Raw genomic sequence first — 13,581 nt, forward strand, 5'->3', positions numbered from 1 at the left:
CTGGGCAAGCATGGCTGTCAGCTGTGCATGCCGTCAGACTGAACCAGCCCGCTCTCAGATGCTGTGATCAAAAACTCATCTGCTGCTCAGCTGCTAAGAACTCTCTGGGGCAAACAAGCATGCTCTGGAATGAGAGGTCCGTGGGGGTTTCCTGGCAGAGCGACTCCCATTGAAATCCCCGAATCACTCCCAGTGCTAGCCGACGCAGCCTCAAACCGGTAGGTAGAAGGACCGCAGCGGGGAGCCGCTGGGGTGGCTTTCCCTGGGGAAAGCCGCGACCGCAACATTGCCATAATCATGCTTTCGCAGTGAGAACATGACCCGTCCGCGGACACTGTCCCCGCGTGGGCAGCGCCCAGCACGTGAGGCATGGGAATACAACACATCCTGCCCTGGCAAGGTATGATTCCTTGATGACCCCATCTCCCATGCTTGGTCTATTCGGCGACACCTTGGAGTATTTCGCCTAGCAAATCTCAGCAGTCAGAAACCAGATGGGGTCCATACAACATATCCTGCCCTGGCACGACTCAAGGTCCTGCACCCTGTCTGCTTGTTGCCAAGGGCATCCCCCTGCGGTAGCAACACCGGCTCCACCACAGCCCACCCCAGAAGGCCGGAGAGGTAACGATTGCAACCAGGAAATATACACAAATGTAAAGGCATCTTTGAAAAGACGCTCTCCGTGAGTGCCACTCTTCTAGAAGGGAAAATACTCTTTTAGAGGAAGAATATACTCTTTTAGGCTGCTGAAGCGCCAAGGGGAATTCTCTACTGAAATGTGGCGGAAATCCAACAACTTTTGTAGAGGTAAATCGATCGGCGGAGGAATTCAGCCCGTTGAAACTCTACCGCTCGGCTCTGAAGAAAAAATCTGAATGAGTGGTTGCATACCAGCTCCTTATATACCCGTATATCCGGGGGAGTGGCAAGCAAATTCCACTCGCCAATTCCCAGGCTACATGTACTACAATATATAATATATAATTAAAATAATAATTATAATTACATTTTTCTAATATTGACAAATATGAATAATGGTTGCATAATAATGCTATAAAAAAATTAAAAAATTTAAAAAAGCATTTTTATAAAAATATTTGTAATAGTGTTCAACACTGTAATTGTACAGCCTACAGTACATGAGTCTCAATGGCTAAATCTGTTTTGTTGTTGTCATGAGGATATTACAGATTTATGTGTGTTTGCAGTGGAACAGGATAATCCGCGTGTAACCCTTTAGTGTCCGCGAGACTCCTACACATCCGTCCGCGCTCACTTTTTTATTTCTTGCATTTCTCTGAATAGGGTCGAGTCTCCTTTAAATATCAGCTTGTGTCGATGCATTAGACTGAAACAGCCTGAATGTGGCCGGCGATGTTTTAACCTGACCGCAAATATTACACAGAGATCCGTCATGGCTGCGACTGGTGCTGATGAGAGACCGGAGCATCTCTGATCATCATCATCATCATCATCATCATCATCATCTGAAATGATGCCGCTCACAATCATCATGTCTGTTCTCCGTGTGTGAGTCGCGTGCGTTGCGGGCTGAGATGGTTCGGGTGGTCAGTGTTTTGGGTCTGGTGATGTTCAGCGTCGCTTTGCTCATTTTATCACTCATAAGTTACGTGTCCATAAAGAAAGACTTCATCTTCACCGCCCCGAAATACGCCAACGCCGGCGGCCCGCGGATGTACATGTTTCATGCGGGGTTTCGGTAAGTTAACGTATGATTTATTTATTGGTGCTCACATATAATGGCATAATGTGGGTGTTTATGTCTGTTTGTGTGTGTGTATGTCTGAACATATAGGCCGACATGTTGGTGAATGAGTGTGTGTGGAGTAATGTCATCATGTTGTATCACTCTGGATGATTTACAGTGATTTTTGGAAAGGCCTCTTGTCCTGCTGTCATTTTTCTGTGTGCGCATGCGCAGTTCAGACCCAGATTATGATCCTGAAGTAACCTACGGTCTCATGTTTTGCAGAGTAATGATTCCTTAACAGATACAGTCGGCTGCATCTTTCTATTCTGAGCTATTCTTCCCGAGTCAATGTTGTTCCATTATTGTATTCAATTATATAAATATACTGTGTGTGTGTGTGAGTGTTGTATTTGTGTGTGTGTATTTGTGTGTGTTTGTGTTGTGTGTGTGTGTTTTGTGTGTTTGTGTGTGTGTGTGTGTGTGTGTGTGTGTTGTGTGTGTGTGTGTGTTTGTGTTGTGTGTGTGTGTGTGTTTTGTGTGTTTGTGTGTGTGAGTGTGTGTTGTGTGTGTGTTTTGTGTATTTGTGTGTGTGAGTGTTTTTGTTTTATGTGTTTTGTGAGTGTGTGTGTGTGTGCTTTGTGTATTTGTGTGTGTGAGTGTGTTGTGTTTGTGCTTTTTGTGTATTTGTTTGTTTGAGTGTGTGTTTTGTATGTGTGTGTTTGTGTGTGTGTGAGAGAGTTAGAGTGTGTTGTGTGTGTTTTGTGTGTGTGTGCTTTTTGTATTTGTGTGTGCATGTGTGTGTTTGTGTGAGTATGTGTGTGTTGTGTTTGTGTGTGTGTGTGTGTGTGTGTGTGTGTGTGTGTTTGTGTGTTTGTGTGCATGTGTGTGTTTGTGTGAGTATGTGTGTGTTGTGTTTGTGTGTGTGTGTTTGTGTGTGTGTGTGTTTGTGTGAGTGTGTGTGATTGCAAAAGTGAAGTATTAGATTTGTTTAAGTTCATGTATAGTGCTTGTACACAAAACTGCTTGATGTTTGTTTGTATTGTGTATTTATGTTTGGGTTACACACACACACATATGTATATATATACACACTATATGGCCAAACGTTTGTGAACAGCCCCTTTAATGAACACGCTCTTCTTTAATTCCAGTGAACATACACGTTAATGCTACAGAGCATACAGTGGCACTTTAAAAGAATTGTATGCGTCCAACATTTTGGCAGATCCCTTTTCTGTTCCAGCAAGACAATGTTGCTGTGCACAAAGTGAGGTCCATAAAGAAATACTGTATCGAGTCTGTGTGGAAGAACTGGAATGGCCCACACTGAAAACCTTCTGGATGAATTAGACAACGACTGCGAGCGTCACCGAGCATCACCCAACAGACCTCACAGTATGTTATTGCGCCTAAATGGGAGCGAATCCATACGTGAAGAGCAATACCTTTCCAGAAGTGTGGAAGATGTTATAGCAGCAATGAGGTGTTTGGAAATGTTCAACAAGCACATATGAATTGGTTGGTGTTCAGGTGTTCACAAACATTTGGCCATATAGTGTGTATGTATATATATATATATGTGTTTATATGAAACGTAAGTATCGTGCCTGTAAAGGTTCTCGACTGGAGACGGCGAGCGCTGTCCTTGGTCCTGATTTACACTTTGACCTCGGATGCAGTAACCAGACTCAAATAACTCTGTTAATGTAACGGAACAAGCTTCAACAAATGAGAGTGAGAAAACGAGCAGGCGTTGAGTGTAAAAGAGACTGTTTAATTAGAGCAGGCATTGAGCGCTCCAGGCAGGGGGTGACTGACAGGGGGCTGGATGGGTCAGAATTGATTGGAAGCACTTTCAGCTGTGCTGCCATCAGCGGGACATCAGGACCGGCCCTTCCTGTGAAGTGGAACAGAAACATTGCTTGTCTTTTTTCTGTGTCTCATTTCCTCTATCTGTCCATCTTCCCATCAGGTCCCAGCTGGCAATGAAGTTCCTGGATCCAGCGTTCACGTCACTGAATGACGCGCTCAGCGAGAATCTGCAAGAGTCCGACAACTGGAAGTTTAACAAGACGGCTTATTTAGATCAAAGGTGAACATCACGTACATGAGCAAACACATTTACTATTACCATAGTTAATGTGCAAAAAACACGATATTACCATAGTAAATGTGCAAAAAACACGATATTACCAAAGTAAATGTGTAAAAAACATGATATTACCAAAGTAAATGTGTAAAAAACACGACATTACCATAGTTAATGTGCAAAAAACACGATATTACCATAGTAAATGTGTAAAAAACACGACATTACCATAGTTAATGTGTAAAAAACACGATATTACCAAAGTAAATGTGTAAAAAACATGATATTACCAAAGTAAATGTGCAAAAAACACGATATTACCATAGTAAATGTGCAAAAAACACGATATTACCATAGTAAATGTGTAAAAAACATGATATTACCAAAGTAAATGTGTAAAAAACACGACATTACCATAGTTAATGTGCAAAAAACACGATATTACCATAGTAAATGTGTAAAAAACATGATATTACCAAAGTAAATGTGTAAAAAACACGACATTACCATAGTTAATGTGCAAAAAACACGATATTACAAAAGTAAATGTGCAAAAAACACGATATTACAAAAGTAAATGTGTAAAAAACACGACATTACCATAGTTAATGTGCAAAAAACACGATATTACAAAAGTAAATGTGTAAAAAACACGACATTACCATAGTTAATGTGCAAAAAACACGATATTACCAAAGTAAATGTGCAAAAAACACGATATTGCCAAAGTAAATGTGCAAAAAACACGATATTACCAAAGTAAATGTGTAAAAACATGATATTACCAAAGTAAATGTGCAAAAACACGATATTACCAAAGTAAATGTGCAAAAAACACGATATTACAAAAGTAAATGTGCAAAAAAACACGATATTACAAAAGTAAATGTGCAAAAAAACACGATATTACAAAAGTAAATGTGCAAAAAACACGATATTACCAAAGTAAATGTGCAAAAAACACGATATTACCAAAGTAAATGTGTAAAAACATGATATTACCAAAGTAAATGTGCAAAAACACGATATTACCAAAGTAAATGTGCAAAAAACACGATATTACAAAAGTAAATGTGCAAAAAACACGATATTACAAAAGTAAATGTGCAAAAACACGATATTACCAAAGTAAATGTGCAAAAAACATGATATTACAAAAGTAAATGTGCAAAAAACACGATATTACAAAAGTAAATGTGCAAAAAACACGATATTACCAAAGTAAATGTGCAAAAAACACGATATTACCAAAGTAAATGTGCAAAAAACATGATATTACAAAAGTAAATGTGCAAAAAACACGATATTACAAAAGTAAATGTGCAAAAAAACACGATATTACAAAAGTAAATGTGCAAAAAAACACGATATTACAAAAGTAAATGTGCAAAAAACACGATATTACCAAAGTAAATGTGCAAAAAACACGATATTACCAAAGTAAATGTGTAAAAACACGATATTACCAAAGTAAATGTGCAAAAAACACGATATTACAAAAGTAAATGTGCAAAAAAACACGATATTACAAAAGTAAATGTGCAAAAAACACGATATTACCAAAGTAAATGTGCAAAAAACACGATATTACAAAAGTAAATGTGCAAAAAACACGATATTACCAAAGTAAATGTGCAAAAAACATGATATTACAAAAGTAAATGTGCAAAAAACACGATATTACAAAAGTAAATGTGCAAAAAACACGATATTACCAAAGTAAATGTGCAAAAAACATGATATTACCAAAGTAAATGTGCAAAAAACACGATATTACCAAAGTAAATGTGCAAAAAACACGATATTACAAAAGTAAATGTGCAAAAAACACGATATTACAAAAGCAAATGTGCAAAAAACACGATATTACCAAAGTAAATGTGCAAAAAACACGATATTACAAAAGTAAATGTGTAAAAAACACGACATTACCAAAGTAAATGTGTAAAAAACACGATATTACCAAAGTAAATGTGCAAAAAACACGATATTACAAAAGTAAATGTGCAAAAAACACGATATTACAAAAGTAAATGTGCAAAAAACACGATATTACAAAAGTAAATGTGCAAAAAACACGATATTACAAAAGTAAATGTGCAAAAAAACACGATATTACAAAAGTAAATGTGCAAAAAACACGATATTACAAAAGTAAATGTGCAAAAAACACGATATTACAAAAGTAAATGTGCAAAAAACACGATATTACAAAAGTAAATGTGCAAAAAACACGATATTACCAAAGTAAATGTGCAAAAAACACGATATTACAAAAGTAAATGTGCAAAAAACATGATATTACAAAAGTAAATGTGCAAAAAACACGACATTACCAAAGTAAATGTGCAAAAAACATGATATTACCAAAGTAAATGTGCAAAAAACATGATATTACCAAAGTAAATGTTATTTTCAAATATCTGATTTTGTCTCATTGTGATATTGTTGCTTCTGTCTTCTGATCTGCTTCCAGTAAAGAGATCGCCCAATACATCGACGTACCGCACAACTTCACCCTGACCAAGAGCAGCGTACGTGTGGGTCAGTTAATGCACTACGACTACTCCAGTCACAAATACGTGTTCTCCATCGGTGAGAACCTCAGGTCTCTGCTTCCAGACTCTTCACCCGTCCTCAACAAGCGCTACAACACCTGTGCTGTTGTAGGGAACAGCGGTATTCTCACCGGCAGCCGCTGCGGTCCTGATATCGACAAGTATGACTTTGTCTTCCGCTGCAACTTCGCGCCCACTGAAGTCTTCCGTAAAGACGTGGGGCGTCGAACCAACCTCACGACCTTCAACCCCAGCATTCTGGAGAAATACTACAACAACCTCCTGACCATCCAAGACAGGAACAATTTCTTCTTGAGTTTGAAGAAACTAGACGGAGCCATACTTTGGATTCCTGCGTTTTTCTTCCACACGTCAGCCACTGTCACACGCACCCTCGTAGACTTCTTCGTAGAGCACAAGGGTCAGCTCAAAGTGCAGTTAGCCTGGCCGGGAAACATTATGCAGTATGTGAACAGGTAAGAGCATTCAAAAAACATAGTATTACTATGGTACATGTGTAATAAACATAGAATTACCAAGTATATTTGAAAGAAAACATGGTATTACAATAGTTTGTGTGCAAAAACATGGTATTAACATGTAAGATGTGTTGAAAACATGTTATTACTATGGCACATGTGTAATAAACATGGTATTACCATAGTACATGTACAAATTCAAAAATGTTTTTTCCACAAATTAAATGCTTAAAAAAAGTATTCCCATAGAATGTGGGCAAAAACATGGAGTTACTATTGTAGATGTGTAGCAAAAAAAAATGATATTATGGTGCATGTGTAATAAACATGTAATTACCATAATACATGTGGAAATGTTTATGGTTTTACCTTAGTATAAGTGCAAAAACAAGGTATACATATACAAATAATATGTGTGCAAAGAAAAACACGTTATTAACATGTTATATATGCCGATATTATTATAGTACATCTGTAATAAACATGTAATAACCATGGTACATGTGCAAACAAAATGGTATTACCATAGTGTAAGTGCAAAAACAAGGTATTCCCATAATATGTTTGTGCAAAAACACACGTATTAACATGTTAGATATGCCAATATTATTATAGTACATGTGTAATAAACATGTTATAAACATGGTACATGTGCAAACCATATGGTATTACCATAGTGTAAGTGCAAAAACAAGGTATCCCCATGATATGTGTGCAAAAGAACACGTTATTTACATGTAAGATATGCCAATATTATTATATTACATGTGTAATAAACATGTAATAACCATGGTAGATGTGCAAACAATATGGTATTACCATAGTGTTAGTGCAAAAACAAGGTGTTCCCATAATATGTGTGCAAAAACACGCTATTAACATGTTAGATATGCCAATATTATTATAGTACATGTGTAATAAACATGTAATAACCATGGTACATGTGCAGACAATATGGTATTACATCATAAAACATGGTATTACCATGTTAGATGTTTATAAAACCTGTTATTACTATGGTACATGTGTAATAAACATGTTATTACCATAGTACATGTTCAGAAACATGGTATTACCATCATAAAACAAGTTATTACTATGGTACGTTTGTAATAAACATGTTATTACCACATACAAACAGAATAAGATACCGTGTTTTGGCCAAATTCTAAAGCATATATACTTGTATTAAAATGAATGGGAGAAATTGGAACGCCACAATATGGTGGATGTCCCGCCTTTCAGGTAAAAGAGCCAATGAGCTTTTAGATACAGACATCGCCCGTCAGTGAGCTTGAGAACGTGCGTGCACATTAGCTGAACCAGCCTGAACAATAGTGCTTTAGAGTGAACTGAGCAAAAGAAGCACAACTTATGATAAGCTGTCAGTGTTACATTTACATTTACATTTATGCATTTGGCAGACGCTTTTATCCAAAGCGACTTACAGTGCACTTATTACAGGGACAATCCCCCCAGAACAACCTGGAGTTAAGTGCCTTGCTCAAGGACACAATGGTGGTAGCCATGGGGTTAGAACCAGCAACCATCTGATTAACAGCCCTGTGCTTTAGCCACTACGCCACCACCACTCCACACAACACCACACTGTTGTCAGGTACTGCTGATTTGAAATATGTTCTCTGAACGTAATCTTGACCGGCCGATTTAACAGATTTCGATCTTTCCCCATTGAAGTAGATAGGAGCTGCACTGTCATGCTGCATTCCACATCACTCATTTATGAGGTCCCATTTCAGTTTGGACGCCACTTTAGACCTCGTCAATTGAACCAATTTTGCTACGTTTGCACCGCACGCGTCCTGTACTAGCATGGCGAAAAGTCGGCAACCCCACGCTAGAACAGAGTCCCGAAAACGGGACGTTTTGAAAACGCTCCCCGCTACTGCACACTTGGGAAAACTATGATGTTAGGAAAGTTTTCAAATGAAAATGAAAAGTCTCTCACTCTCTCTCTCTTGCTCTCGCTCTCTCTCTCTTGCTCTCTCTCTCTCTCTCGCTCTCTCTCTCTCTTGCTCTCTCTCTCTCTCTATTGCTCTCTCGCTCTCTCTCACTCTCTCTCTCGCTCTCTCTTGCTGTCTCTCGCTCTCTCACTCTCTCTCTCTCTTGCTCTCTCACCCTCTCTCGTGATCTCTCTCTTTATGTCATTCTCTCTCTGTCTCTCTCTCTTGCTCTCTCTCTCTCTCTCGCTCTCTCTTGCTCTCTCTCTCTCTCTCGCTCTCTCTCTGTCTCTCTTGCTCTCTCTCTCTCTCTCTCTCTCTCTCTCTCTCTCTCTCTTTGGGTCGTTGAACTAACCTTGCTCTGAGCAAAACTCTAGTGCCAGACCCAAGAGCAGAACGTCGCTGAACACACACACACACACACACACACACACACACACATATACACAAAGCTGCTGACCTTCACATTTGTGCTGTATTTTGTTTTTCCATGTCACATTTTTCCTGCAAACAGATTTGCCACTTTAGGTGGGGTACACAAGCTTTGTTTCCCGGGGGTTCGTGTGCAACAACAGTTTAGTGTGCTCTGGTTTACTGCCATTTACTGAAAACATACAATACAAGCACATTTGTCTTATTTCGTGATGAGCATGAACGTTTGTGTTGGCAGTTTTTAATCGCAGTTTTTGCAGGAAAGATAATACCAAGATTAAAACCTGGCATTACCAAGTATGTGTGCAAAAATAGGGTATTACCAGAGAACAGGGGTGGGCAACTACTTTGGTAAAGGGGCCACATCGGGCTTTAAGTAGTGCATGGGGGGCCCATTGTGTTCCTTTTGAGATACAATGTGTGTACTCTGTGACTGAAGTGTATCTGTGACTAATGGACTATTCTGCAATTGCCTAAAGTATTATATTGCTCTACTAAGGTAGATACTTTTCTATCAGGCATTAAAAAACACAATAAAGGCTTGCTTTCGCTCGCATGTCAATGATGCCGAGATCTACTTTTATATTGAATTGAATCACTGAGAAGGTTTACCTGCAAAGTAGCAGCAAACATCACAAGCGGCCTCAAGAATGGACACGGAGTAGCCGTATAACACTTTTCCTTGAGCAGAATATTGCACTACACATCGCTAAGTTTAAAGGGGAAAGTGAGAGATAGAAATAGCGCACTCGTGTGCATGGTTGCACAAAATAAGTATAACATTAGGCAGAATATTTCCAATTTGCGCAAGTATAAATCTGGGGGTGTTGCGTCTCTTATCTGGCAACCCTGTGTATGTTAAACTCTTGTGGAGACGCGTTAGGTCCCAATGCAAGTTAACTGAAATATCCAATGAAAAATAAAAAACGCTTTTACGATAAATTAGCCGCGGGCCACATTACACCATGTGGATGGCCTGATCCGGCCCACAGGCTGTATGTTGCCCATGTCTGCCATAGAACATATCCAAAACATGGTATTACCATAGTACATGTGCAAAACATCTTGGTATTTCCAAGGTACATATCCAAAATAACAGTATCATCATGGTAGATGTGCCAAAAGCATGACATAACCATGGTAAAATTGCAAAAAAACATGGAATTACCATGGCAACATTGACTGCGCTGCTGAGCAGCACCTGGGGAAACACGATGTAGAGAAGAAAACACCAGCACATGGGTAAAAGTGCAAAAAAACATGATATTACCATCATACATGTGCCAAAAGCATGACATAACCATGGTAAAAGTAGGTTTAAGGACCATTTGGTCTGTTTCGTGGCCGACCCATCGGCTCGCTCGGTTCTCCCGATGGTCAGTCCGCCCCCTATTGGCCCCAAAGTGCATCGGCACACTGGGAAAATGCCCAGTATGCGAGATTACCAGTCCAGCCCTGGATATCACCATCGTATGAGTGCAAAAAAACACGGTACTGCTATAGTACATATACAAAAATCCTGATATTACCATAGTACATGTGCAAAGCATCATGGTATTTCCAAGGTACAGATCCAAAATAACGGTATTACCATGGCAGATGTGTAAAAACATGGTTTTACCATCGTACATGTGCCAAAAGCATGACATAACCATGGTAAAAGTGCAAAAAAACAAGGCATTACCATGGCAACACTAACTGCGCTGCTGAGCAGCACCTGGGGAAACACGATGGAGAGAAGAAAACACCAGCACATGGGTAAATGTGCAAAAAAACATGATATTACCATCGTACATGTGCCAAAAGCATGACATAACCATGTTCAAAAACAAGGCATTACCATGGCAACAGTTCTTCTCTCCATCGTGTTACCCCCAGCACCTGGGGAAACACGATGGAGAGAAGAAACACCAGCACATGGGTAAATGTGCAAAGCATCATGGTATTTCCAAGGTACAGATCCAAAATAACAGTATTACCATGGCAGATGTGTAAAAACATGGTATTCCTATAGTATGTGTGCAAAAATATGGTATCGCCTAACTACATATCCAAAATAACAGTGGTAGATGTGCAACAGTTCATTTGAGATGTACTGTACTGAGATCAGCTCATATGGAAAGATTGTGTTTGCTGTTGTGGTGCTAACGGATATAAATGGCCGCCTAAATGGGTGTCACATTTCACCCTAAATTAAAAACAGAAAATTATAAGAACATAAACTTTTAGAGCATTATCTTCCAGGAAGCCATTGATGACATCATCGCCTGTTTTTAATGAAATGTTTTCTAGAATGAGAGTGTCCTCCTCCTAATACCACCTGCTTCTGACTTGTAACAGCAAGTAGCAAAACACGGTTCCCTCCTGTGATGTACACTAAATGCTATTGACTTTTTCAAAGAACAAAAGGGACGACGTGTCAATATGTCTCTCTCTAACTTCGTGGTTCAATAGGAAAGACGTCAACACAGGGAGGAAAACAGCACTTTAAAACCGTGTGCGTTGTGCCATCATGCCGATTAAACACACTTTCCGAAATTCCCGTTACTGTAATGCAATGAAAATAAATATATAAGGTTTGGTGAAATTTGCCCGACCTGCCAGCAGAATTGAAGCCTTTGTCTGCTAATACACACCTATTGATTTTGATAATCCTATTTCCAATTTACAGCATCTCGAAATATCAAAAGATCTGTTTATAAGGTGTCTGCATGCTCATTTAAATGGGAATAAACACCAGAAAAACCTTACAAACATAACAGAAATGTCCTCTGTCGTCCGTCTGCAGGTATTGGAAAAACAAGCAGCTGTCGCCGAAGCGTTTGAGCACCGGTATACTGATGTTCACCCTGGCCTCGTCTCTGTGCGATCAGGTCCATCTGTACGGCTTCTGGCCCTTCGGCTGGGACCCAAACACGGGGAAAGAGCTGCCGTATCATTACTACGACAAGAAAGGCACCAAGTTCACCACCAAGTGGCAAGAGTCGCACCAGCTGCCCACCGAGTTCAAACTGCTCTTCAAAATGCACACGGAGGGCGTCCTGAAACTCAGCCTCTCCCACTGCGCCTAGAGGGCAAAGGTCAGGGCCGAGGGGTCAGCGCTCAGAATTCAGGGTTGCTTGGTTTTGCTAATGGACGTTTGTCAGCGCCGTTGAGCTCAGTGGTGTTATTGGTAAACACTGATATTAATGGTGGTGTGAGTATTGATGACATCAGTGATATATAAGAGAGTTCAATATGCTCAAAGCTTATATCAAATCAATTTAATATATCAAAAGGCTTATAAAAAGGTGTTATACTGTATTACAAAATAGCCAGAATAGAATGCAAATATTACATATATATACTGTTTATCAAAGAAATGATGTAATATCTATGAGAATGTATTAGCCATAATCCTTTAATTGAATAACTATTGCTTATATTCAGTGTTAGTGATTTGAACAAACCGCTAACGCTAAGTATTAAACGTTCAGTGTGTAAGTGGTCCTGCAGTGTTTGTGCTACTATGAGATCAGTTGGTGGGACAATAAAACCAGTCGTGTATAGAGACCAAAATATTACCGAGAATCGGCTGTGGGCTCTTTCGACTCGGACCAGAAAAGTGAGCGAAGTGCAACACGCTAAGCACCACTTAGGACATCTTAGCAACCGTACAGCAATGCCCAGCATCTTGGCAGCGACTTGTGCAAGTGCCACTCACATTTACAAAATAAAATGTAACAATCTAGTTTTGTAAATAGTAACAAATGCATAAAAACAATATGAAAGGACAAAGAAGACACTACGCTCATTTTCTGCTGTCCTAAGTCAGTTTCGGCTGGTCTACTTGGTTTTATTGTTGAAGTATTAGATGTAAACAGATGTCGTTAGCGAGTAAGCTCATGAAATTCTAATCAGATCGCTGAATTACAATTGGACACAAGGTGTACCAATCCCTCAGATTGTACTGAGCGTAACAGTGCCTGCCCACTTTTACAGCCGTATTAGTTCCGGAAGTATTTTTCCCATTCAGTTTTTTCCTAAAATCTTTCATAAAACAGTCGTAAGCTATGACCAGGGACGGATTATGACTTGCAAAGGCCAACATATCACACAACCTTAAAGCCCAGGGCCCCCCCAGGCAGTCAAGGACCCCTGGTAGTCAAGGGCCCCTGGGTGGGTGGGTGGGGGGGTGGGGGGGGGTGTTGTTGTTGCCCAAAAGTTGCTGAGGGGGTGGGGGGTGGTTTTCGTATTCATTGTTGATGGGTTTTCAAGCAGGGATCGCCAAACTGGATCACACAACCTTAAAGCCCAGGGCCCCCCCAGGCAGTCAAGGGCCCCTGGTAGTCAAGGGCCCCTGGGCAGG

At 39.8% G+C, this 13,581-nt stretch overlaps 1 protein-coding gene across 1 annotated transcript; it reads left to right on the forward strand.

Annotated features, from left to right (window-relative positions):
* The first annotated feature begins 1,351 nt into the window (after positions 1-1,351).
* On the forward strand, positions 1,352-13,380 carry st8sia3 (ST8 alpha-N-acetyl-neuraminide alpha-2,8-sialyltransferase 3). Its single transcript, XM_052105893.1, has 4 exons — positions 1,352-1,723; positions 3,687-3,806; positions 6,280-6,837; positions 12,022-13,380. The coding sequence occupies exons 1-4, from the start codon at positions 1,560-1,562 to the stop codon at positions 12,302-12,304; spliced, it is 1,125 nt and encodes a 374-aa protein (XP_051961853.1). The 5' UTR covers positions 1,352-1,559; the 3' UTR covers positions 12,305-13,380.
* Positions 13,381-13,581: the final 201 nt, after the last annotated feature.

This window comes from Xyrauchen texanus, chromosome 35 (genome assembly GCF_025860055.1).
Source record: "Xyrauchen texanus isolate HMW12.3.18 chromosome 35, RBS_HiC_50CHRs, whole genome shotgun sequence".
NCBI lineage: Eukaryota > Metazoa > Chordata > Actinopteri > Cypriniformes > Catostomidae > Xyrauchen > Xyrauchen texanus.